This window comes from Phaethon aethereus (assembly GCF_964289735.1).
Source record: "Phaethon aethereus genome assembly, chromosome: 14".
Lineage (NCBI taxonomy): Eukaryota > Metazoa > Chordata > Aves > Phaethontiformes > Phaethontidae > Phaethon > Phaethon aethereus.
Window position 1 is genome coordinate 14,891,464 of NC_138590.1, and position 26,493 is coordinate 14,917,956.

Genomic DNA, 26,493 nt, shown 5'->3' on the forward strand with positions numbered 1-26,493 from the left:
AGCAGCGCAGGGCGTGTAGGAGGAGCGATGGCGGGGGGAAGCGAAGACTTTCCCACCGACCGTCCATCTGAGAGTAGCCTCCTTCGGAAAAGCTGTTTCAGGAAAACTCCTGAGCCCCTGCAAAAGACGAAAATAGGCCAGAAGGAGAGAGAGAGAGAGAGAGGAAGAGAAAAAACTGCAGTAAAAAATAATCCCAAACCCCAGCCGTGAGAGTGATGCTGATGCAGGCTGTTGGTCCCCGGGGATGGTCCGGCAGTGGGAGCACAGCACCCGAGGCCGTGGCTCATGAGGGATGAACCCTCATTCCCCTCTGCTGCACCCCAGGATGTGCTGATCCCGGGGGGATCCTGCAGCTTTGGGGAAAGCATTTGGGGGTAGGGCAGGAACTCTGCAGCCATCACATCCCTCAGCCAGGAGCTGGGAGGTTTCCTCTTTGGCTGAGCTCCTCCCTGGCCCTCTCACAACTCCCAGTGGTCTGGATCCATCCCTCCCCAGGAACTGCTGCAGCAGATCCAAGGAGCCAGGCGCAGGGCCACTGGGACCAGCCACGTGGCTCCTGCCCCATAAATATTTCAGTTCGGAAAAAGCCCGTCAGCTTCCATCTGTCTCAGGCACACGGTGGCGCGGCTGGTCTCCCCTGCGGTGCCGGGGTGCTGGACCCCGAGGATCCGGCCGCCGTCCTTCGCCCTGCCTCTGCTCTGGCGGGACTGATGCCCAGCGCGGGAGCTGCCCTGCCGGGGTCCTAGTGGGGACTCCCTGGCTCAGAGCAGCAGCTGGGGCCTGTCCTCAGCACCAAGATACACGTGGGGATTGCCGAGACCTGAAGGAAACGCGCTGTAAAGTGTGCGAATAGCAAAAATTTCTAAAAACAGAGGAACCCACCCCAGGTGGACTTGCAGGATGGTGGCTGGGCCAGGCAGCTGGAGCTCCCCAGGCTCCCAGCCTGGCCCCAGCTTTTCCCTACTGATGTCTGCCTCACTTCCCTCCTCATCACCCGCCTGGGGGCTAGCAGGGTCTCTGGGGACAGGAACACCTTGCCCCGCAGTTCAGGCCCCCCGTGCCCTCTCCCCCTTCCAAGCACCACACCTCGCTGTTCGGCTGCGACCTGCAGAGATGTCAGGCTTGGAGCAGCCCTGCTGCACAGGGCAGCAAGGGGTTAATGGCATGAGAGGCTAATGAGCCCAAGCTCCCTGCTATACCCGGCCCCCTCCCCGACCCCCACTGCTCCTGCTGCCGGGAAACTTGGGCTTGAAGCGCCCCTTGCAGGGAGCACAGGCCGGCTGGTTCCCCCGCAGCCGGAACGCGCTGTGCTGCTGCAGACCAGCCCGAAGGAGGGGGCGAGGAGCGATCGCTGCCGGGAGCGTGGGGAAGGCGAGGCAGAAAACCCCTCTCCACGCCTCCCCAGGAGGAGCACCCCAACTGCCAAGGGGCTCTGGCTGCTCGAGGTGGGATCCCTCCGTCTCGCGTGGGAATGCCGTGCTGCGGCCGGATCCCGGAGGAACCCAGCTGTGCTTTGCGCCGTGCCTGCGGGAGAGCCTTGCGTAGGGAGCCATGCACAGGCAGTCGAGGGCAGGTCCAGCTCCCCGGGACCCCACAGCACATCCCCGGGACCGGGCGGTGTATTCAGGAGAGCTGCCGTTTCCCGAAGCTGTGTGTCCTTGCAGGGAAGTCTTGTTTTACCGGGGAAGCTTTGGCTATGCCTACCCCTGGAGTTTTAACTGTTGTCTTCTGACCTGCGGTCCCGAAGCTGCGTCCTGCTCCTGCCTCGGCTCTCAGCACTGAGCTGGGGTGGTTTGGCTGGCGACGTTCTCCCTGACTATGCTTGGTAACAGATACTTGTAGGATCAGGCTATATTTAGAGTGGCTGCTTCTTCTTATACCTTCTCGGCACCTGGCAGCCACAGGCGTTGGGACTTCCCCAAGCAGGGAATGTATCCGGAGTATCTGCTTATAGTTAGGTGGGCCCTATCCCCACCGAACTCCCTTAATTCCCCTTTGAACACTTTGGCTCTTGCGGGGTCCCAGGCACAATACCCCCAATCCTTCTTGGGCGAGATGAAACAGGGAGAAATGTGTTTCTTCCAGCAGAAGAAGGCAGAAAAGCTGGGATTATGTGTTGAAGAAGAGGGGGCAGATACTGGTGTTGGAGGGGATGACTATGGAGGCTAGCAGTGGGGAAGGATAACCAGGGAATTAGAAAATTGTGTCCATAGACAAGACCATTAGAGAGACCAAGAGGGAAGAGTCCGTCTGGCTCAGCAGACCTGCTCTGCCCCTTGCCCTGGCCGGGGTGAGGCGATGCTGCTGGCAGCTTGCTCTTGGCAGGGGCTGGCTCTGCTGGGAGGGAGGGTAGGACCAGCAAAGTGGTGTTTGCTGGCCTGGGAGGTAACAGCGATGCAGCGCAGCGTCTGCACTCGGCCTTGGAGCTGGTTATCTCCCCTGGCTCAGACTGGAGTCTGGAGGATGTTGCCATACAGGGCTCAGCTGATGCAGCTGATTTTGCTGAGCAAAAATTCCCACAAAATCATTCACCTGATTCCCCGGTTTCCAAAGATCTCAAAGATGTTGAAAGTTGTATCGGACTGAAACCAGGTGAACGGAGAAAAAGGCTTAAATATTTACGGCCTCAAAGAAATCAGAACAAAATGTGAGGTGTGGGGCAGGGGACGCTGGACCAGTCTGTATTTATCCATCCTACCTGTTTCTGTGCCTTTTCCCTCGCTGCACATCTGCCTGCTAAGCTGTGAGCAGGGATCTAAGCCTGAGTAACCAGAACCCAGCTGCAGGGTGGCAGGTTTGGACCCGGCTGTACCCAGCAAGACCTGCCTGAGGGGAGAGCATGCCCCTCGCTGTGATGAGCGGGGCGAGATGCCAGCCCCGCGGGAGGAGACAGAGAGAACGCTTCCTCCCAAGAAAACTCATCCCACGGTGATTCCTGGATATCCCTGACCTGAGACCTCCCAAGGAGAAAAGGAAGGTCATGAGCAGAAAATAAAAAAAGCCCGGTCGGTGCCAGGGCTGGCAGCCCAGCACCCTGGCTGAGCTCTCCCTGTGCCCGGGCACCTCTCCTGGTGGGGCAGAGGACTGGGCTGGGGGCACCCGTGCCTGCAGCCTGCCCAGCGCCCAAGATAGCCCAGCAGCTGCCCGGGACCTTGGCCGGGCAGCAGCCCTGGGCCGTCCCTGATTTGGACATGACCTTTGAGCCTTGCACTGCTGCCCGAGGCTGGGGCCATGGCTGGGGTCCCCCATTGAGCAGGAAACCCCCCCTACTCCAGGCAGCAGCAACAGCAAGAAAAGGAGGGAGGAGGAATAGCCCCGCTCTGCCCTTCTGCTGCTCCTGCTTGGGCCCAAAGGGGAGCAAAGGCATTCCTGGGGAGCGGGGTGGGAGCCAGGCGTACCCCGTAACCCTTCCGTCTCTGCCGCAGTGAGGCTCCACGACAGCATCTCCGAAGAGGGCCACCACTACCTGATATTTGACCTGTGAGTAACGGTTAAATGCATTTCTTAATCCACCGGCAGCTGCATGCTTCCACCCCAGGGCGACGCGCCCTGCACCCCGCAGCCCCCCCAAGCTTTCCCCCGTCCTCCACCTCACCCAGGTCCTTCCCTCAGGCCGGGTTCGAGCCACACTGGGGTCCCGCAAGCTGGGCAGAGGGCAGGCCCCTGCCCTGCACTCCCCGCACACCCCCGGTGCAGGGTGCAGCAGCGTTTCGGGGGGGTTGCAGGGCTGAGCGTGCCGTCCATCAGGCCAGCTCCCTGCGTGCTGCGCTGAGACAGCTGAGCGTGACTCCCCCGTTTTCTCGCAGGGTCACCGGCGGGGAGCTCTTCGAGGACATTGTGGCCAGGGAGTACTACAGCGAAGCGGATGCCAGGTGAGTGGGGACACACACGGGGACACGGAGGGGACAGCGCTTGTCCCCTTCTCCTGCGAGCTGCTCCCTCCCAAGGTCCTACGTGTCTGGCTTTCTGCAGCATAAGCTTCTCCCATGTTGCTCCGCAGCGCATACTCATAAACCAGATGCGTAGTGCCCCCCCCAAAAAAACCCCTCTTTTTAACTCACTTGGCTCGAGTGCCAAGAGTGTGTGTCTTACCACAGGGCTCAAACCAGGGAGCTGCCAGCCGTCGCTCACGGCAGCCTCCTTCCCCGGGCTGATGGCGTACCCACGTCTGACGTCCCCGCCGAGGAGCCGGGCATCTGGGCTCCCCGGGCTGGCAGCGGGGAGGAAACCCAGTATCAGCCTGGTGCCCCAACCGGGAGCGTGGTAGCGCAGACACCCCACAGCCCTCACTCTTTCCCCTTGCAGCTGCCTTACAGTCATTTGCAAGCGTTTCTCTGGCATTTACCCCTTGAAACCATTAAGGAGGAGCAGTCAAGACAGGCTGGGTGGGAGGATGTGCCGGAGCGCCGCTCCCTCCCACACTCCCGCTGGCACTTTCCAGGTACCCTGCTGCAGAGGCAGGGCGCTGGGTGCCGTTTCAGCCACCCCTTTGGTCCTTGCAGCTCGGCCAGGGCACGGCATTAGCCTCATGTTTTTTGAGGGAACATGATTTGTCCCTCTCCAGTCACCAGATATCACTGTGCCTCTTGGCTTTGCCCCTGGGATAAGCGTAGCCTGTAAAAATGTCCAAGGGGGTGGTAAGCTCTATGCTACCTCTGTCTGCATGGAAATATCCCTTATTTCTTGGCAGAAAGCAGTCTCGTTTAATGGGCTGCCTGCACTGAATCCACTTCCAACCCATCCACTTATTAGTGTCATACCAATAAAATAAAATACATGTAAATATAGACCTTCTGCCTTGCACACAACTGTTCTGGAGCAGAAGTGATTATCGCCTCAGTCTTTTCCCCTCCTTTCTCACGCACGCAGCAGAGCTGGGGTTTAATGAACTAGATATAAAGCGAACAGACGCCGCGAGAGCCACCCGTGTTAGAGGAAGCAGGGAAATGGGGCCGAAGTGAAGGTTAGCTCTGTGTCTGACGACCACATCTGCTCTGCCTGGGTTTGGAGACCAAATCTGGGCTGGGCTGGCGTTGCAGCTCCAGCACTGGCCTCCGGCTCCCCCTCAGTGTTGCTTCTCTGGGGACCTTATGGGCTCTGCTGTAGCCCCTGTGCTCCTGCTCGCCGCAGCTGGGTGTCCAGCAGCTCTGGTGGGGTCTTCCTGGGTTATGACTGCTCTCCGTGGGTGTGTGGCTTTTGGTGGATGGGGACGCTGAGCCATGCTGCCGGGCTGCTGGTGGGAAGTGTGATGGGGAGAGGGATGGCAGGATGAAATGCAGCCAAGTAGAAGTGTCTAAGGAAACTCTGCCTTGATGGACACTTCTGTGGACTTTCTCCTCTCTCCCACAGCCATTGCATCCAGCAGATCCTGGAGGCTGTCCTTCACTGCCACCAGATGGGGGTGGTCCACCGGGATCTGAAGGTAGGAGCTGCAGGGGAATGGCCTATAGGAGGACGTGGGGACCCCATCTGTGATGCAAAACCCTGTGGAGCGATGCCCAGCGTCCTCCAGGGCAGCTGAAACGCAGCAGGGAGGAATGCTATGTAGGAGCTCCTGGAAAGCCACAGAGCAAAGATCAGCTCTGGGGTGAAACAACATGAGGGAGAGGGGGTAGGAAGCTCCTTGTAGTCCATGGTCTTCTAAGGATCCATGAACGTCATGGCATACAGCAGGATAAACCAGTCAGGGAGTACATCCAGAGCCCTGACCTTCCTCCCTGCTGTGCTAGGAAGCCTCCCCACAACAGCAGAGCCCCGGGGGGCTTTTGCTCCTCTCCAACCCCCATCTCCTCCTGCAGCCTGAGAACCTGCTGCTGGCATCCAAGCTGAAGGGTGCTGCTGTCAAGCTGGCTGACTTTGGCCTTGCCATTGAGGTGGAGGGGGACCAGCAAGCGTGGTTCGGTGAGTAGGACTGGCCTGAGGTCCAGCCCTTGTTGACGTGTTTGGTCGGGGGGGGGGGGCGGCTCCAGGAGGCACACACGTTCCCAGGATCTGAACCCCGAGTTATGGGAGCACCCCGACAGCACCGCCTGGGAGGCACTGCAGATAAGGAGGTTGATGGCTCCAGCTGTGCTCCTGGAAACAGCCCGGCATTGATCCAGGGCACAGGCAAACAGCTCCACGGGGACTCGGTGAGTCACCGAGTTGTCCTGGTGAGCTGGACAAGCTGGTGGCAGGGGCAGAGGACAGGGAACAAGGCCTCTTCCAGGTGCTGGAGGGGCATGTCAGAGCACCCCAGCCTTCTGCACCATCCTGGGGTTTGGCTGCTGTGGGGTCCCGACTCTTGCAGCCAGGCACGAGGCGCTGCTGGTGAGCTGTGCGGGGATGGGGGCTGCCTGCTGGCAGTGTGTGACGGGCTGTCTGTCCCAGGTTTCGCTGGCACCCCGGGATACCTCTCGCCCGAGGTGCTCCGGAAGGACCCCTATGGCAAAGCCGTGGACCTGTGGGCTTGTGGTAAGTCAGACCGGGGCTGAAATGCCAGGAGCGGGCTGGGCTGGGCTGCGCTGTGCGGGATGAGGCAGGCTGTTCAGCCAGCATGTCACTGGACATGTCTTGGGGAGGTCAGGGAGGAGGGTTTACCCGAGAGGGAGGTGGCACAGTGCCCTGGGCTGTCCCCAGAGCAGCACCCTCTTTCCCAGTCCAGAGACACTCTTCTCTGAAGGATCAGCCTCCTTGCTACGCACCCAAATCCTCCAGGGACGGGAGATGCTGGCCCTTTTCCCCTCTGGTGCCCTTGGAGTCAGGCCATGGCTCCGCGTAGCTGCAGACGTAGGGGAGCCTTCTTCCACCCATGATGGAGAGGAGGCATTGCCCAGCCCTGCTGGGGCACTCGGCCTGAGGCTGTGCACGTTGGCTGCTGGAGCCGCATGTCTGCATCAGCCACATATCCCTCCAGCCGCTGGGCGCGTCGGCATGGAGCTGGACCCGCCAGCGAGCCTTTTGCTTTTTCCATCAGGGAGCAAATCCACCGCTTTCCTGAATTTCTCAATTTCTCTACTTGAGTTGGGCCAGTCCCCAGGTTGGGTCTGCTCATACCTCCAGCAATGAACTGTCTCCCACTGATCCCACGTCTCCTCTCCCGGGCAGGTGTCATCCTCTACATCCTGCTGGTTGGGTACCCGCCCTTTTGGGATGAAGACCAGCACCGACTCTACCAGCAGATCAAGGCTGGGGCTTATGATGTGAGTGGGTTTGTCTCGCTCTCCCCTTTCACGGTCTCCTGCTGTCCCTGCCTTGCAGTCTGCTGGTCCAGAAAAGCAACCAGGACAGATTCAGGCAGACGGGAGCAAGTTTGTTTCCTCTGCTCTCGTCACAGAGGGTTGGCCAAGCTGCCATGCTCAGGTGCACACATTGCATGTTTCAGGTCCACTTTGCAGGACAGATTGGTCTTGTCCTGGACCTTCCATCTTTCTCCCTCCACCCCTGCTCTCCAGTTTTCCATCTGGCAGCTCTTTGCAGTTGCTGCTGTCTCTCCAACCTGTCCTATGGACAGGAGCACCAACCCAAGTGCAAAAGGGGTTTCTGGTCCTTCCATTGCTCCGTGCCATCTCTCACCCCGATCCCTTTGCTTTGGCAGTTCCCCTCCCCTGAGTGGGACACGGTCACTCCTGAAGCGAAAGATCTCATCAACAAGATGTTGACCATAAACCCATCCAAGCGCATCACGGCAGCGGAGGCTTTGAAGCACCCCTGGATATCGGTGAGCTTGGTGGCACTTAGCGGTTGGAGTTGAAGGTCTAGAGGCGTGTGGGTTCGCAGCAGGGGAACATCTCGCTGGGGAGCATGTGTTATCAAACATGCTGTCTGGCTCTTTCTCCATCCTGGGAAGATGATTTCCTGGCGTGGTTCTTTCCACTGCTCTCAGAGCAGCCTTTTTCCTGAGGCTTTGCAGCAGGGAAGAGCCTGGAGCGCGCATGCAAACAGCACGTCCCAGGGGAGCTGTTGATGGGACACGCATGTTCCCAGCCCTGGAGGGGACAGGCTGGTTTCTTGCGGTCACGCTGCCCGGGGGGAGCCGTTCCTCGGGGTGGGTGGGAGCTGGCTCATGTTTATCCATCCATCACCCCAGCAGCAATGCGCCCCCCCCCCCTTGCTGCACCCCGCAGCTCTGGCTGCCGGTTCTCACCCTGAATCAGCTCCTAAAGGCAGGAGGAGTCCATGGGCGTAACCACGTGCAAACCCCGAGCACACTGCTGAACATGGCCAGGCAGTCGAGGGCTTAACTGAGGGGGCAGCCAGCTCTCCCTGCAACCCCTCCCCGGCCAGAGTGGATCCTGCTGACTCCGGAGCTGGGATCTCCCGCCTCCTATTAAAGTGCTGCTGCTGCTGCCGGCAGCTCTGGCCTGTGCCTCGGCCGCAGGAGACCACACACGTGTGCGTGCGTGTGAGAGCGGAGCTGGGGAGCCCCTTCCCGCGCGGTGCCTGCTCTGAGCCAGGTCTCTCTCCCCCCAGCACCGTGCCACCGTGGCGTCATGCATGCACAGGCAGGAGACGGTGGACTGTCTGAAGAAGTTCAATGCCCGGAGGAAGCTGAAGGTAACTCTCATGCTCTCCAAGCTGGCTGCAAAATGCATGATCAGGTCATTGCGGGGTTTGTTCCCCATCTGGGAAAGAACAGAGTGGTATCTTTGGGTCAGTGGTATGGGGGTGACAGTCATTTGGGGATCCCCATTGTGAAAAAGAGAAAAGAGACCGAACGGGGTGATGCCTGCATCTGGCTGGGGTTCCCAAGTGCTTATAGGAAAGCTGTGGTGAAGGAAAGCACTGGGTCACGCAGCTGCCCTGGACACCGAGGCAAGGACTTTCCCACTGGAGTCAGTGTCAAAAAAGCTCCTCTTTGGGGCAGGACATGGATCTGTGAGGCACACTGAGACCCCTTTGCCTGATGACCAAGCGACTTTGGCAGCCAAAGAACGAAGTGGTCCATAGACAGGCAAAAAGCTCTGGCTCACCTACACCGGCAGCCCCACAGACTTTCCCTTCTCAGATGCTGCCATGTGCTGCAGCTTGGACCCCCTCTGAAATCACCGCCACCCCAGGCTTCACTGTCGAGCTGGAGCACCTCCCCGGAGCACCCATCTCCTGGGTGCTGCTCCGCCTCAGCCCGGCGCTGGGAACGGGCTCTGGAAATCGCCATGCCTCTCCAGAGCCGAGACACAGAATGGGACGGCGTTGATCTGTGCCGTAGTCAGAGCATCAGTGCTCCAGGCCTGAACGCGATGCGGCACAGAGCGGTACAGCTGCAGGCTACTAACAAGATTATCGAGAAAAGAAACTGGCTATAAACCATTATTACTTTTCAGCTAGACAAGTAATCAAATTAGTTCAGGCGTACACTTCAAAATAGTAATCCATTACTGTAAGCGATTAGTCCAAAGTAATCTCATTATATGCTGAGCAACTAGTTAGTAGAGTCAGCTGGAAAAGAGAAGCATTTTTATGAATGTTATTTTGTGGTGGTGATCTTTGCATGGCTCCCATGAAAAATCCCTGCCCCGCTGCTCTTAGCTGGCACGGCTTTAATTGCAATTAAATCCGGTTCTGCTCCTGGTGGCTGCCCTTGCCGCCAGCTGCCGGCCCCGGTCACTGGGGTCGTGCTACATCTAGGGCAGGGTAGAACGAGACCGAAATGTGCCCCGGGGATATTTAATATCCCTTTAATCTTGGAGGGAAGGCAGTTTCAGAGAATGCAACCCAACGCCCTGGTGCTGGGGATATGGAGTCAGGTACCGAGGGCTGCTTTTGATGGCAGGAGGAGACTACCAGCCCGTGGGCCAGTTTCCTTCCAGTGAGGTGGCCAGGGAGCAGGTGACGAGCAGGGCTTTCCTCCCCCGGGGCTGGGGGGAGCGGCAGGGCTTGGGGGGGCCCAGCACGCCCTTTCCTTCTGCCTTCTGTGTCTTTCAGGGAGCCATCCTCACCACCATGCTGGCTACCAGGAACTTCTCCGGTAGGTGCTGTCTCCGGGGCTCATCTCCGTGTCTGACAGGGCAAACCCGTAGGGAGAGAGCCGGCTTTGCCTTGGGTGTCACGGCGGGGCTGAGGTTGCAGGCTGGTGCCTCTGGGGATGGCTGGCGTTGGGTGGTGGTCCAGGCCAGGCTGCCTGGCACCTCCAGGCTGGCTGCTGGCATGCAAGAGAAAAGGTGCCCGGCTGCGGCGCAGCGGTCCCCAGAGGTTGAGGGTTTGGGGGTTTGTATGTGCCCAACCGTTTGGTTTGTGCTGGGGTGGGGATTTGGGTGTGGGCACAGCCAGGGCTCAAGGCAGCTACTTTTGTGTCCTCCTGGAGATGTTTGTGGCTCAGGGAGAGCATCCTCTGCTCCGGGAAGGTGTCGGAAAGGTCCCTGGGTGCCACTGCAGCCAGATGGCAGCTGGGTCCCTCAGGTCTCTCCCAAGGGTGCTGATCCTGCAGGACGCACCCGCCCCATTCTCCTCCAGCCCCCCCAGTGCTGGGAATGGCCCCAGCAGAGGTGCTGCAGTGGTGGGACAAGCCAGCCGGGCGCAGCACGCCGGCTGAGCGGGCTGCCGGCAGCTGCTTGGTGTTCTATGGGTGTTTCGGGGTACTTCACCAAGGCGCCCCAGGACGTGTAGTAGGTGGGCAACGGGGAGATGGGGGATGCTGGCCCAGCCAGGTGCCGGGGGAGAGGGCCGTGGCCAGGGTTGGTATCTGCATTTGTCGTGGGGGGATCGTGCTGACACTTTTAGCGCTTGTGGGCAGCGTGCGGCCGGGCCGGAGGAGTCCAACAGCTGGGGGGATCCGGTGTCGGGCCCCGCGCCGGGAGACGCGGCGGACACGAAGCATCAAAGGGCAGGAAATCCAAAAGCATCTCTCACAGCGCTGCCCGTCCCACGCACAGCCCGGGAGCGCGGTGGGGCCAGCGGGCGATGGGGTCCCGCCTGGGGCTGAGCCCCGCTGGTCCCACCCCGCTCCGGGGGCGCAGGGGAGCGGGGCGGCTTGCGCAGCCGGGGGGGCTGGAGCAGTGCCGGTGGCGGTAGGTGGGCACCGGGGAAGGCGTCTGCTTTTCATCATTGTCAAAATGTGGGCTGCAGCTGTCGGGCCGGCGGGCCGGCAGCACATGATCCCGGCAGCATGGGGCTAAAATTAGAGGGCGGCAGGCGGGCGGCCCATTCCACCGCGCTGCGCCGTGCTCGCTCGCCAGCACCCCCAGCCCGAGCCCACCGGCCTCTGGACAGCCCTGCCAGCCCCCTCTGAGCCGCCCCACGGACTCGGCGTGACGTTAGGAGACGGGTCATGCCCCTGGCCGAGAGCTGCCAGCGCAGGACGGGACGGTGCCGGCGAGGTCGCCCCTGAGCTCCTGGGGTTGCACCAGGGGTTGCTGCGGAGAGGACAAAACCCACCGGCCGGTCCCACGGGGTCTTGCCGCTCTGCCACCCGGCACCATGCTGCTGATCCTCGGCCTCCTGGTCTTGGTGCCCTGCCTGGCTCTCCTAACCTCCTTCCTCCTCTCTCCAGGAGGCAAAAGCGGTGGCAACAAGAAGAATGATGGCGTGAAGGTAAGTCCCGTCCCCCCAGCCCTCTCCTGCCTGCCTCCCTGCTGCTGGGGTGGCGGTGGGGGTCTCCGTGCCGTGCCGGCGGTCCCCGCGGCACCCTGCGCTTTAAAGGGCAGCTGTTGGCCCGGCTGTCCCGGTACGTCCCTGTGCCGCCAGCTCGGCTCCGGCCAGGACAGGCAGTGCAGGGGAGTGGGGGGTGCAGACAAGCGAGGGGAGCGGGCTGGTGCTGCAGGGCTGCGCGGGGGGAATTCGCTGCCGTTTCATTGCCTGCAAAATGCGCTTGCCCCTTGCTGCCCCCAGCGAGGGCGAGAGGCTGGACCGGGAGAGGGGACGGGGGACAGGCTAAAGCTTTGCAGTCTGGAGCCACAGCTTCAGCCTGGCAGCAGCCCTCCGGCGAGAGGGGCGGCTGCATCTCCCGCGCGCCCCAGCGTGGGTCCCGCTGCGGCTGGTGGGGCTGGGCTCGTCCCCCAGCTCCTGTCCCATCCCGTCCCCAAGGGCTGGTGTGCTGCTGGGTGGCATGTGGGTGCCTTTAGCCCTCTCGGCAGCACTGCTGGCCCCCTGTGCCCAGTGCAGACAGAACAAATGGACTTGGCGATGCTCTAAAAACAAGACAGTGCTTGGAGGACGTGGCTTCTCGGGCTGCAGAGCCCTCAGGTTCGCTTGCCCCTCTGAGGTGGAGCCACAGTTCTTCTCCAGGACAAGGTGGCTTCTGGAGGCAGCAGAATCCTATCAAGCAGCAGCTTCTGATGATACGGAGGTGTGGTGGTTAGCAGCGATTAGCAAGCTCTGTCAAACTCCTCCTGCGGGAAGGAGTGGCCCATGTGAGGGTCCTTCTATCCTCACCTGTTCCCTTCGAGAATACAAGCGATCACTCAGCAGGGGAGAGCTGGTGTGATCACATCCCCCATTGCAGGACAAGGTGCAAGGCGTCAGGCAGAGCTTTGGCAGCCCGGCTGCAGCACAGCCGCTCTTCCTCCTCTGGCCCTTTTGTAGGGACCCAGCTGTTGGGCTGTGAGGGGCGCAGGGTTTTGGAAGAGCAGAGCCCTCAGCTGGCTTCTTCCCTCCTCAGTCCAAATGGTCAGTGGAGCCAGAGGTCTGGGGATGGCTTGTCTTTCTCCCACTCCTTCCAGACCAGCGGCTGGGACAGGCCAAACCTTTTAAGGTTTGAGACCATGCACAACCCTCCAAATCTGGGCTCAGGTCCACAAAAGACCATTCTGTTCATGCAGCGTTGTTCTGCAACATGAAGCTGATGGCCTGCATTTCTATGAGAGGACGTTGCTTTGGGCCGTGGTGCCACGTGGATATCACATGGCTTCCAGGACAGGATTGCTAGTTTTGGACAACAGTGCTGGCACAGAGGAGACAGGTCCCACAGGAGTCACAGCAACCCATCTGCCAGCCACTGCTGGCCTGTCCTCTGCTGCTCTGAGGTCCCAGCTGCTTCTCAAGAGTCACCTGAGAAGTGACACCACAGGTAGAGCTGACTTGGTATGACTTGCTGGAGCACAGATGAGAGCAATCAGAAGATGCATTCTTAAGCTGTAGAAAGAGAGATTGGAGGATGGAGCGGCTTCATCAAGCACAGTCCTGAATCTAATTTTCCAGAAGAAAGGGACAGCCTTGAATTTCATCTCCAGCATTGTAGGGATGGTGTGGTGGTAGAAGACCATCTGCCAGCCCAACTTGCTAACAATGCTCCCTTTTGGTCTTCAAAGTACCTTTGAGGGTGGACATCATCCTGAGAAGAGGGGCACTTGCTGTTGTAGCAAAATAGCTAGTTTGGGTAAACAGCTTTCTGGCCCATCATTGAAACTCAGCAAGGAGGGTCCGGTTTCAGAGCAGGATCAGAGAGGCTGGTTTGTATCCTCAGTCCTCAGCCCCTCACTGGTGAGCAGGGAACAGCGAGTGTGGCTTCATCCTGAGTGCAGTCTACCAGGCAACACTCAGCTCAAGATGGTGTACAAGCTCTGCAAAATGTGTTTACGTTTTTATTGCCCCTTTTCCAACAAGTGGAGGTGAGACAGCCGGGCTAGATGGACAGGAAGGTAGAGGAGGAGAAGACAAAGTAGAGGAAGGCTCATTCCCAGCAAGTTGCTTGTGTTGGCCACCTTCAGTGCTACCATTCCCACCTCTCATTCCCATGCTCAGCCTGGGGGCACTTGCAGCATAACGCCCTCGCAGGGGCACAGGGAGGCTGGGTGCTCTGGGCAAAGCTTTAATGGCCCATGGTGGGCAGCTGGCAGATGCCAAGGCATTGCTGGGTGGTGTTCATTTCTTTCCGTCTTGTTGGAAAAGCTAGGCAGGAACCTGGAAGCCTGCCTTGGGTGGGTGGGAAGGTGGGAAGGGAACAGTCCTGCCTGCTCAGAGCAGGGCTTTAAGTCAGGCCACATGGCGTGGATCACTGTCAGAAGAGTTCAGTCCCCATTTGGAGAAACCTGCTGGACTGACCATTCCTATGAGAGCAGGCAGGTCCCAGGCAGCCACCCCTGCCATTCCTGCCCAAAGCTACGCAGGTGGGCAGCAGGTAACTGGTGCTGCCCTCCAGCCTGCCCGCATAACCCTCCAGCACCAGGATGGTGCCAGCCCAGGCTCAGAAGGCTCAACTCACCGTCCCAAGGAGGTTCCTCCCCTACTAAAAGCATTTACAGGACCAAAAATCCCCCTCAAGCCCTGGTCTGGGGTCTGTGGGAGGTCTTCTGGTCCCAGCAGCTATGATACCTTCACTGCCCTGTGTAGTGTCACATCTCGTCACATTGTAAACTAATGAAATCACTGCCCCATGTCGCATCCTGTCCCGTCCTAAATTAATGAGCTCACTGCCCCGTGTTGCATCCTGTTACTGTATGTCCAGACTCGACGCGGTCACTGCTTTGTGTTGCATTCTGTTGCGTCTGAAATTTCTGCAGTTTACTGCCCCGTGTCGTGTCCTTGGGTAGCAGAAGCTGTCAGCCCTTCCTGTGGACGGCCCAACTCCGGCAGCTCCGTTTCACATGAGGTTCCTCCCAAAATACCGCAGCTTGCTCTGCCCTGTAGGACATCTCTTGTTTCAGTGAAGAAGGGGCGAGCGTTAACGTAGGACCTAGCGAGGGAGGGGAGAGCTGCACCAGCAGAGGGGAAAACTCAGTGACGATGCTGGTGGGAGCCACGTAGGGTGTGAAAGGAGCAATGAGGGGGAATGGATATCAGCGGTTTTTACACTGCAGCCCACCCACGCACCCTAACGGGTTGCTGCATGGACTTTTCCGAGGGGTTTGCACAGTGTGTGCTGCTTTTTCCTCTGCAGGGAAGGGCACGAGGCCAGCGTGCACATCCCTCTGTCTCATGGCTAGATTAAAGATGGAGACGGGGAGCAGAGCACAGCGAGGAAGGAGAATCCAGAAGTAGTTTGGGACTGCAAGCAGAAACGTGGCTATGGGGTCATCCAACCCGAAAGCCTTAAAGGCTAGCGGCAGTGGTCAAGGATGGAGACAAATATGTGCATGTGTAAGGTCTTCTCTTTGGGGGAGACGTGTCCTGATTTAAAGCACTGGAGCAGTGCTCAGGACAGCTTCCCACACGGTGTCTGCCTTGCGGAGTCGAGTAGCAATAGCCAGCTTAGTACTGGTCTAGGTCCAAAGCTAATTGGGCGTCTCCACACTAGTCAGCAGCACGGGCAGATGCACCCAGAACAGCTCTGGGTCTGCAGACGTCAGTACAGCATTCACACCGGGCGCAGGGCTGTACAGCTGGTGGAGCTGCCTTAGGTTTTCGGCTCCTGTTCCTGCGAACTTCCTGGCCTGGTCACAAAGCCACCAGAGTGGTCATTGACTCCTAGGGAACACCCTTCTGGACTAGCCAGGTCCTTGGGATGAGCAACATGAGAGATTGTGGCAGGTCAGGAGAGAAAGGTGCCAGCAGGAACGCGGGGGGGGAGCTGGCATGGCACCACCAGCACGTCCCTACAGGAGCACTAGGTTGCCCCCCCGTGCCTTTTGTTTGCCCCTCCACGAGGACCACGAAGCGTGGCTCAGGAGCTGCTGCCTCTCACGTGCCGCTCTCTGCCTTTCTCACTCTATGTCTTTTCCTGTTCCATCTCTTCTCCTTGTTTTTCCAGAAAAGAAAGTCCAGTTCCAGCGTTCAGTTAATGGTGAGTGTCCTTCGTCTTCCTCAATGCTGATATTGCTGGGCCTCTCCACATGTTCCAGCTTCCCCCGTTTTTGGAAGTTACCTCGGGGTAGGGAAGAAGGGACACCGGGGTTGGAGGGAACATCCTCAAAGCCGTATCACCCACAAACCCCATTAACAGGGTTGGTGCAGGCACTTGCTGGCCACCAGCTGGTGGGAAGCCAGCCCTGGTTCTTGCTGATGGGTTCTCATGCCGTTTCTCCCAGTTCTCCTGACTCAGGTCTGCAGGCTGCATCGGTCCAAGGAGCCTTGGAGAAACACCTTCCATGCCTCTGCGGGGACTGTATGGTCATGGGACACCTTGCCAACCTACATCGGGGTATTATGGGTAATACATAAGCAAGGCTCTGCTGGGAAGAGCTAGCAGAGCCATTGCTCTAGCTCCGCTAGCAGAGTCGCCTTGATGGGGCTCCTGGAGAGAAACGGGGGGTCAGTACCCCCCTCCCCCCCAAATCTGTGTAGTGCTCAGCTGTTTCTTGAAAGAGCTGTGTCTCAGCCTTCGGTGGTCCATGTGGGTCTTGGAAGCACTCTGTTTTATTGTACGTTTCTCTCCCTACTCTGCGGTCAGTGTGGTCTCTCTCACGCCTGCACAGTCCCCTCTTTCTCATCCCAGCTCCTCCTCGCTGTTTAATTTGTACATCTCTCTCTTTATCGTACAGTCAACATGGTGTCTTCCACCCCCGCACAGCCCCTCTCCCTGCCCCTCCTGCAACGCTCCTAGGAACCCACCAGACCCCCCCTGGACCTGCCCCCGTCTCTGTCCCCACAGGCGTCGGTAGGAAAGGCAGCACCGTTCCTACGAGACCCTCCACAGCCCAGCTCTTGTGCCCTTGGCTACAAGGAGTGGAGGTCAGGGAGGGCTCTGCCAGCGCAGCCCTAGAGCCGTGGTTGAGGACGGGTTGGACCTGCTGGCGTTTTCCTTGGTTTCTGTCCGTTGGCACAGTCGAGCGCTGTGGGGTCGGACTCGGGGGGCTGTCGAACTCACAAGCTCCGTTTGGTGTGGGGAGAAGATCCCTCTTACCATCCTGTCTCCCCTCTCTGTTCTTTGCTCAGGAATCGTCGGAGAGCACCAACACCACCATCGAGGATGAAGACACCAAAGGTACCGGCGGGGGCACGTGGAAAGGCGGGCAGGCTGTTTCGGAGCGGTGCCCCAGGGTTGTTGGTCTGGCCACCCCTAATGAGATACTGGCTACGGCGAAATCCACCACCATCGAGCTGCCTCAGGGCCCTTCAGAGGTTGTTTTAACTCGTTAGGTGGTTTCACTGCTGGGTTGCTGCCACGAGCAGCTGAGGCACTGCTAGCGAGGAGCAGGGGGCTCCCAAAAATGGGGGAGCTCCCTGAAAGCGGGCACAGAAATGGCAGAAATCTGCAGGGATAGCAACCCGGCCACCCGCTTCTCCGGAATAAATGGCCCTTTGGGAAAAGCCTCCAGGGGAAATCCCTGCCTCCTGCCCGCCCGCCAGCCAGAACCAGCTTTCTAAGAACAACCCAGGGAATAATTTATCCGTGCTAATTTGTAAAGTCTCTTCACGAAGTGATCTCAGCACAAAGCAGGATGGACTTTGGCCTGATGTGAGAGTTAATGGGACACTTCTGCTCCTGGGAAAGGGCTCCCCAAGAACGGACGGAGAGGCGGGTGGTTCTCGGGTTGGGATGGGGGTCCCTCTTCTCCTTCCTAAATAACTCTCAGGAACGTGCTCCCTCTCTTTTCGTTAGCCACGGTACAAAAGAAAAAAATGAAGTCAAGCAAGATGCTGATTTGCATTTGAAGCAGAGCCTTGTTAATAAGCCCAGGGTTACCTCTGACAGCTCCTCCCGCGTCCCGCGGAGCCGAACTCGCTCTCGCAGCCCGGCCCCTTCCCAGCCGAGCCAGCAGCACCGGGGGTCCCGGGCAGCACTGCACAGTGCCGTGCCCTTTATGGGGTCCCTCCTTGTGTCTCCCGGGGTGGATGGCCACATCACCCAGCTGTCCTCCCCAGCTGAGTCCCTCTCCTCCCATCTCAGAGGGAGGTGAGAGCATCCTTGGTCCAGCCTGCTCTGGCTGGCCCCTGCTCCAAGTTCACAGGGTAGAAGGTCCCGGCTTGGCAAGGCTTTGCAGCCAAGACTGGCCTGTGCTGCCTTTTTGGGCCGAGGGCAGCTACCCACTCAGTGATTAACCTTTTTGCTCTTTAGGAGAATACAGGGTTTTTCAGTTTTGCCCTGACTTTGGAGGCCCTTCCTCTCCAGAACTGAAGAACCCTTCCCGACATCTCTCCCCCAAATCCCTCTCCTGCTTTTTCCCTGGACAGTTTCCCCCAATTTCCCACCATCTTTATCTAGTGAGAAAAAGATACCTCACCGATATTGCGATGCCAGCACTTTTGCTTTCTTTTCTCCTTTTATTTTCTTTTTCTCTTTAAACCAACAGTACGGAAGCAAGAAATCATTAAAGTCACAGAACAGCTGATCGAAGCAATAAGCAATGGCGACTTTGAGTCCTACACGTGAGTGTGCCCAGCGTGGGTTTGGGCTGGGGCGGGGGCTCAGCCTCCCGGCGTGGGTGCTTTCACTGTGACAGCACAGCCCAGGAGGTTTTACTGCTGCCCAGGACAGGGTGACCAGGTTGACATAGTGGTGGGGCCTGGAGACCATCCAGGAGAAGCAGGGGACATCGTTTTCCAAACCTGGTGCTTCTCTCACACTAAGCTGACTGCATCTCTCTGGTCTCATTATCATGGATGAGACCATTTTCTGGTTTGCAGAAAGATGAATAACCGTAACTGTGATTTGTGGTGGAAGAAGGAACATTACATCCATGGTATCCATTATATCCAGATTGCCGCAGGCTGCTTGGAAGCATAACTGCTTTCTACTCACTGAGATGATGCTCCTCGGAGGATGCTCCTGTGTCCAAGACCTATTAGCCATTTCTGAGCGAGTGCAGGTCTTTATCCCTGCCTCAGAGAATCACAGCAGGGACATTTTGATAGAGAGCGGAGCATATGAGTTTTTCCCTGCTGTTTTTCTTTCTTACAAAGAAGACGGCAGTGTTTTGGGAGGTTTAATTGGAGATGGTGACCGATGGAGAATTCACCCTGTCTCACTGGGGTCCTGGCTGCAGTCGGTGGGCTGGAGGTGAGGTGGGGTGGGCTCCATGCAGAGTGCAGGGACAAGGTCAGACTTATGCTTGAATTGCTCACTGGTGCAGCGGCTCCTTGGTCTCAGGCTGAGGGTGAGTCATCCTGAGCACAAGCTGTTTGGGTTTTGCAGGCTCTCACACCAGAAACAGTGAGATAACCTCTCCCTTTTCTCTCCCCTTCCCACCTCCGCAGGAAGATGTGCGACCCTGGGATGACTGCCTTCGAGCCCGAGGCTCTGGGCAACCTCGTGGAAGGCCTGGATTTCCACCGATTCTACTTCGAAAACTGTAAGCAGCCCCCTTGCCTCTTGGGGGACCCTTCCCACCTCCCACGGGCCCAGCTGTGTCTTGACCTCCATCAGGTTGCTGGAGAGAGGAGGGTAAGGGTGGCTTTGGGAGCATCTCTGGCTGGTCTGGAAGATCCAAGCAGGAGGTGAATCAAGCCTGTTAGGTCAGCTGGGGCCAGGCTGTGTGTAGAGCAGTTGTTTGGTTAGCTGCTTTCTAGGTGGACCCATCCCAAACCCACCCGTGCAGCATTTACTCAGCCCCTCCAAGCAGAGAGCTTAACCCAAGCATCTCCCCTTCCTGCACTGCTCCCACTCTGGGCAAGAGCCACCCAATCCCCTGCCTAAAGCTGCCTGTACTTCTCCCCTTTCCAGTGTGGTCCCGGAACAGCAAGCCCGTGCACACAACGATTCTGAACCCCCACATCCACCTGATGGGAGACGAGTCCGCCTGCATCGCCTACATCCGCATCACGCAGTACGTGGACGCGGGAGGGATCCCCCGCACCGCCCAGTCGGAGGAGACCCGTATCTGGCACCGCCGGGATGGCAAATGGCAAATTGTCCACTTCCACAGATCCGGCGCGCCCTCCGTCCTACCGCAGTAAGCCCTGTGAGGCTCCGGGAATGGGGCAGGGGGGGCACGGAGGGGACGTTGTGGCCTCCTCGCGGCATTGAGGCTGCCCTGAGGATCTGCCGCGGGGAGGGGATGGCGATGGGGAGAGGGATGCTCTGCCAAAGGGATGGTTGAAGCAAACTCCCTCTGCCCGGTTTGTGTTTTGCAGCTGAAGCGCGGTCCTGCCCGTGCGGGGTTTGTCACTGACTGGCTGCCAAGGGGAGACCTCCTCTGACATCTTCACCTACGGGACTTTGGCTGTTGGCTCTGCTGCTTGGTTCCCGCTGGAATAACCCCTCGCTTCTCACCGCACACATGCAACGGCCCCGCCGGCGCCGCGCAAGCATCCCATCGAGCCCCCCTACCCCACCGGGGCCGTGGCGCTGGGCCCCCTTCCTCTGCATGAACCAAGAAAAGAGAAACCATGAACCTAATACCCGAGCATCTGGCCAGCGAGATGGTGCGTGCCGGGGTAAAGGCCTCCCTCCTCGGCTGCATGGAGTTGCTGGGACCCCCCACCGCCCGGCACGTCTCCTGGTTTGGGCTCAGACTTGTTACGTGCCTCCATCCCCACCTCTGTTGGGAGCCCCCTGAGGAAGAGGAGGGCAGGGGGGCAATTTTGAGCCGCTCTGTGCCGCACCCTCCCTGCGCACCGGTGGATTTTGCTTTGCTGCTATCGAGGTCCTCACCTGCCATCGTGGCTCCTGCCCCTCCTGCCCTGAGCTCCCGCTTCCCGGCAGCCTCGGCCGGGGAACCGTGGTTCAAAGCCTTTGCAAAGTCCAGCTTCCGCGCGGCCCTGGGCGAGGCGGGCAGTGTTTGCACGGGTGAGTAAAGGCTATCTGTTTATTTTCCCTTCCCAGGAGTCTAGGCTGGCAAGTAGGTTTGTGCCCTGGCTCTGAGTGGCTGCCGTGCCGAGAGGGATGCTCTCCCTCCTTCCTCCCTTCCCCCCTTGGAGCAGGGACCAGCGAAGCTGGGAGAAGAGAGGAGAAAGGCGACTGCTTCCCGGCACCGCGTCGGCACAGCCGGGAGCCGGCGCTCTCCCAGCCATGCCATGGCGGTAGCATCGCTCCCACGCCCTCCTCCCCACCCACCACCCAGCCTGGATCCTTCACTCCAGCACCCAGCCCCACCGAGCACCCACCTCTGCCCCTCGCATGCAGCACCCGGCGCTGCCCCCGTGCCCGACTCCCAGGCTGGGATGGGGGCAGCCGAGCTGGCCACCGATTCGGGGTGCAAACCTCCATCGCCCACATGACTCCTTCCAGCGACAACAAGGAATGCAAGCTTTATAAAGTAACAAAACTCTGCAGAATCTGATCGTGCTTCGAAGAAAAAACCAAGCCTTTAGCTGTCTTCTACTTTGAGCGCATGCCTTTTTATAGGGAAAAGAAAACAACCTACCGTGTATTTCGTAACTTGATTTTGAGTATTTGCTGAAATGGATCTTTATGTAATAACTAGAAAATTCAACTCTTTAGGGCGGGGAGGGTGGGGGGATTTTCAGGCGTTGCTGTTTTTCATTGCCTTTACACTGGGAGAGGGGTTGCACCGCCACGATGCTCCTACCAGGGGTCCCATGGCTGCCAGCCCCCACCCCCCGCCACAGCGGCTCGTCCCATCCCGTCCTGCAGCACCGGGTGGGCAAAGGCCACCCGGGGCACCCCGCTCCAGGGGCACCCCCCTCGCTGGGGCACCTTCCCGCACCCCAGGGGTCTTCCCACAGGGCAAACCCAGGCAGTGGCTCTTGGGGAGCCGCCGGGACGTGACTTTCAGGACAGAAGACATGGCCGGGAAGGGGAATTTTGGTCTCACCTCTTTGCCGTCAGGTAGAGATCCAAGGGTGGGTATTTTTCCGGCAATTCTTCCGTTTCTTGCTCTCTTTTTTCTGACTGGAATCTCTTTGCTCGTTGACGTGAGACTCCTGCAGCGCTGCTGCCCCGGGGGACTTTCTAGCTGCACTCTCTTCATCTGCATGGCATTTAACTTTCTAGACGGTGCGTGTGTTGAAAAACAAAGAAATGAACAAAAACCCGCTTGTTTTGGACATTAAAAAAAAGGGAAAAAAAAAAAGAAAAAAAAAAAAGGAAATGTTTTCTCCGTGTAAATTCTGAGCGTGTATTTTGCCTTTTCTGTGGTTTTGAATGCTTTGCTCTCTGTCGAGGCAGGGACGGCTGCTGTGCACAACACAACCACATCCTTGCAGACTGCAAAAATATTTTCCCACTGGATGGACGGGTAGAAATCCAAACTATTGGGGCATGAACAGACCCTGAGAGGTGTTTCGGTGTGCCCCGCTGTGCCGGCGGTGTGACGGTTGCTTGCTGGTAACGTGTGTAGGAGATGCCTTTTTTGGGGCAAATCACACAGGTTCTCCACAGGTGCAAATGTGCGTCCCCACGCCTCTGGTGGACCTGTGCTGTTTGGCCGTGGAGCTGTGTTAGCTTGCGAGAGATGGCCCCAAAGCAGGGAAATCCATGCAAGGAGAGGATTAGCTTTTAAAGTAGAGTTTGAGTGTTTTTACAGATCTGTTTTTCTTCCTGTAGTCACGTAGTGCTGAAGTTTTTTTCATTTTTAAAGGAAGGACTCAGCTCTTTCACAGTTCTCTCTCTCCCTCTCCAGAGCTGGTGTCTCATCCACCGCCTGATGCCCAGGCTCTCTGGGTGTTGGGAGTATTTCTGGGCATCGGTATGAGATGGATGAGGAAGGAGGAGGTCACGGCAGGGCTCTGCATGGCGGCTGTAGCACAGATGTGATTTCAGCCTGGTTTTGGAGCTGCTGATAACTGTGGACCTTGGGTGGGCTGTGAGGGTGAAGCTGCTCCAGAGAAAGGTCTGGAACAGGGGGTGTGGTGGGGTTTGCCAGCAATGACTGATGAGATGCTGAGGCAGATACAACCTCTTTTCACTGAGAGCCCACTTTGGGCAGTTGCTGCTACAGAGGAACATCTTGGTTTCCAGCAAGGCTTTGAGCTTGTCTTCTTGGAGGTGGTTTCTCCTCTTTGAGGCTTCCCTACTGTCATGTCTCCAGGGACAGGTTCCTCTGGAGGCAGCTGGATGTCCTTGCAACACCTAAAATGCTCCTGATTCTTTCCAAAGGAAGCAGAATCTGGGGTTTCAACTCCTTTCTAGTCTTCCAGTCAAGCTGAAGCCTGACCAAGGAAGACCCAACTTCCCGGTGTGCCCATGTTGGCAGCATTAAGCACCTGCACTTTAGGGGTCTGTTCTGCCTGGTTTCTCTTCCCTACCTTGCCCTGCTTCTCCAGAGCAGGTTCCTGTATCCACAGAGCATCTCTGAGCAAGCACTGATAAACCACCCCCCTTTCTTTTAGTAGCCATGGTGAACAGCTTCTCTCTCTGTCTTCCTTCACATTTTCTGATTTCTCCTAAACTTGCAGGAAAACTAAAAACTAAAAAAAAAAACCCCAAACAATCACTAACTGCCACCATCCTTCTTGGGCTCACAGAGCCAGGGACACTGTCCTTACATCTGTACTTTTAAGCTCTTGGCACCATCCCTCACACGTACTAACTGGCATCGCCCCAACAATCCCACCATGGTTCTGGGGATGTCAAGTGGAAGTACTTGCTGCAGTGGTCTCGGGCTCCCAGTTCCATGGCTGGGCTTGGGAATTGCCTGTTTTCCCTTCCTGGCTGCCAGGATCCAGATCCGGCTGCAACATCATCACTTCTCAGGTCTTGCTGGTGCAGCCACTCTGGAAGACGAGGCCACTCCTGGGCCTCTGCTCCTCCTCTTGCCGGAGGAGCAAGTGCTCCTTCTCTTACCCCAGCCAGGCACAGCCAGGAGAGCCATCTGTACCCCCTGAGTAAATTCCTCATCTGCCAGGCACCGAACCTCCAAACCTGCCTCCCCTCCCTTTGCCCTCCATGGAGCCTCAGATGTTGGAGCAGGCAATAGCAGCCATCTGCCCCCACTTTGAGCTCATGGTCTGCTCTGCAGCCCATGGCAGGATCGCTGGGGAGGACCAGCAAACAGCAGTGCCCTGTTTGAGACGGCAGCCACATAGCCCCATGGACCAAGAGGTGTCTGTCAGCAGACGATCCCATAACCATCTCCTCCGGCCATCCCAGGAGCTGAGTTAACCCTTCTTCCCCACCACAGGACACATCTCATGGTGTACACCGCTCTCTTGATGCAACCACCATCCTCCTGATTGATAGCAGGGTAGAGACTCACCATTACCCATTTCCGAAGCTGCAGGTCCCAGCTCACCCACACTAGGCAGGGAAACCCAGATGTGAACAGGCTGTGGGAACGTCAGAGGAGGGGCTGGTGGCCCCTCTGCCATTCATCCCCCAAAGGCCACCCACCGGCTCCCTGCCCCTCGGCTGAATGTCCTTCCTACCCACAGGTTGATGGGGAGTGGGAGAGGGGGCAGTGGAGGGGGCTGTATCGAGCGGCTCCTTCCTTTTTTGGGTTGTTGTCCCTTTTTTCTAACTGTTGCACAATTTTAGGGCTTTTGTAACATTTTTTTGGACAAGCAGGGAAAATATGTTACAGTGGTTTAAGAAAAAAAAGAGATATCTCTCTCATATATTATATATATAAAAATATATATACATACAGGAAATCTCTATGGAAATATTTATTTAAGATGATTGCAAAAAAAATATCATAATTAAGAGTATACCAAGCTTTGTCATGTAACAAAAAATCGGGCCCTGGGGAGGGGTAGCTGCCTGTCCCCTCGTGTCTGTCAGTCCGTACAGTTGCAGCTGAAGCCTTTCTCTTATCTTTTCGTAAGTGCACTCGAACTGTCGAGCGGTGTGACAGTGTTGGATTCAGTGGGAGCTTGATGGGGGGGAGGGATTGATTTCGTTTCCTTTTCCTTTGTTTTTTTGGAACCTGTGGCTGTGAACAGAATGATCACTGCTCAACTCGGATGCTCTATTTGGGGAGGGCGGCGGGGGGACTGGGCACGGGGTGGGTACGGGAGGGAGGGCGAGTGTCAGTTTTATTCTTGGTGTTCAAGTGCAATAAATAGCTACCAACTTCTGAGCATGGAAACGGGTGATTCTCCGTCACTGCAGTGACTCAGACCGTCTGCCGCCGCCTCGTCCCTCCGTCACCGCGCTCCTGTCCTCGAAAGCATCGAGGCTGGGATCGAGCCTTGCGCAGCGGCTGCGGGCAGCAGGCGCTTCCCTCCTGCCTGCGGGATGCTGGTACCCCGGGCGCTGCCTGTCCCTGGCCACAGCATCACCGGGGCTTCGGGCGAGCTTGGTGTCATCCCCGGACCCGGCTCTCCCCAACCCACCCCTTTCCCAGGGACAGAGCCCCAGGGGCTGCCGGTGTCTGGGAGACCCCATGAGCTGTCTGGGGCTGGCTGGGAGGTGGGGGCCGAGCTGCCACCCTTGCCCACTGGGCAGCAAGAAGGATTTTGGGGGAGCTGGTGCTGCAAGGTGCGGGGCACAGAAACCCCCAGCAGGATGGGTCTGGGGGGCTCCCAGGGGCAGCTGCCCGGCTTTGCCGGTGCAGGCAGGCTGGCACCATTTGCCCTTGGTTTCCCCCCACGCTGCCAGGTTTGCTCCCCACCACATCCCCGGTGTAGCCTCTCCGCTCCATCCTTCCCGTCGCCCTGCAACACCGCACTGATCCATGGCGGCTGCCAAGGGCGAGCCCAGAAGATCCCAGGGATTACAGGGGGGGTTTGGGGAATGCGGCAGGACCCCACGCAGACAGGAAGCGAGGTCAGAGACACACAGAGGCTGGAGAAGCTTGCTCAGACCAAGGCACCTCTGTCTCCGTGCCGCGGGAGGGCATCAGGCTCTTCCGGGTGCTCCGGCACATTGTGGCTGGCAGCGACACCGTGAAACGCCTGAGCCCACCACCCGCTCCGTCACACCACGCAGAGCCCCGTGCATGCCCCCCGGGGCCAGCCCAGCCCGCAGTCCGCGGCCAGCACCCACAGCGATGGCTGGGCAGCACCGTGACCTCCCGAGGCCTCCCGCTCGGTAAATAGTGTCAAGGTTAGAGTGAGGGATTCATTGGGGCCATAAATGTTTATGGCAGGCCCTCCCCGCTCCCCAGCCGCCACAGCCTGAACTTTCCATCAGCAACACTTTTATGGCTGGCCTCTAATGATTAACCCCGGGTAGCAGATGAAGGTGCTTTGCAGTGCGGTTGTGCTGCCAGAGCCCCAGGCACCCTGAGAAGCTGGGGCTGGGGGACCCCTATCACCCCCGTGGGCTACAGCCACTGTGGGGTCTGGCAAGGAGGATGTGGAAAGCCCTCGGTGGTCCTGCAGGGAACAGGACGGGCAGAGCCAGCCGGGATGGGAGCTCAGCAGCGCTGGGCATGGGGAGGAGGTGTCGGAGCTGGCCCTGTGCTCTCTGAGGGGCAAAGGCAGTAATTAAATCTTCCCCACCTTGGCGCTGGATCCAGGGCTGCGTGGCCCGTGGCGTTAATGACCCAGTGCACCGGGGCCACGTGCACAATCTAGACGTTAACCCTAATTTTCCTGTTATCCTGGGTTTTTGGCTTGTACCTGACCCGGACAGAGATTTGCAGGACAAAGCCCAGGGGGCTATGCCCCCACGCCTGGAAGTCCCCCGGATGTGCCCTTCTTGCATGCTGAGAGCCCCCCAAATAACCCACACGGAGGCTGTGTCACACACGGCGCTTTAATGGCGAGCCGATGGTACACGGGGGAAGGCACACACAACACCGGGGTGATGGGGACTGGCAGCGTCGGGTCCGAACAGCCCCATCCAGGAGCTCCCCAACACCCCCCAGCAGTCGGCAGAGATGGGTGCTCTGGGACATGGGCTGTGTTACCCTAAAA

At 58.3% G+C, this 26,493-nt stretch overlaps 1 protein-coding gene across 2 annotated transcripts in view; it reads left to right on the forward strand.

The window, feature by feature from the left end:
* The window catches only part of CAMK2A (calcium/calmodulin dependent protein kinase II alpha), a gene marked incomplete at both ends in the record, with an annotated part of 29,995 nt that extends 10,309 nt beyond the window's left edge, over window positions 1-19,686 (forward strand). Inside the window, 15 exons of one of the 2 annotated variants that reach the window (XM_082006432.1) lie at window positions 3,426-3,480; window positions 3,807-3,872; window positions 5,350-5,422; window positions 5,799-5,901; window positions 6,370-6,453; window positions 7,087-7,181; window positions 7,577-7,699; window positions 8,452-8,535; window positions 9,904-9,946; window positions 11,468-11,508; window positions 15,602-15,634; window positions 16,726-16,774; window positions 18,084-18,159; window positions 18,988-19,082; window positions 19,454-19,686. In XM_082006432.1, the coding sequence (XP_081862558.1) occupies window positions 3,426-3,480; window positions 3,807-3,872; window positions 5,350-5,422; window positions 5,799-5,901; window positions 6,370-6,453; window positions 7,087-7,181; window positions 7,577-7,699; window positions 8,452-8,535; window positions 9,904-9,946; window positions 11,468-11,508; window positions 15,602-15,634; window positions 16,726-16,774; window positions 18,084-18,159; window positions 18,988-19,082; window positions 19,454-19,686 (1,253 nt within the window). The remainder of the gene's footprint in view (window positions 1-3,425; window positions 3,481-3,806; window positions 3,873-5,349; window positions 5,423-5,798; window positions 5,902-6,369; window positions 6,454-7,086; window positions 7,182-7,576; window positions 7,700-8,451; window positions 8,536-9,903; window positions 9,947-11,467; window positions 11,509-15,601; window positions 15,635-16,725; window positions 16,775-18,083; window positions 18,160-18,987; window positions 19,083-19,453) is intronic. The other variant, XM_082006433.1, reaches the window with a different exon arrangement.
* Between the last annotated feature and the right edge of the window lie 6,807 nt (window positions 19,687-26,493).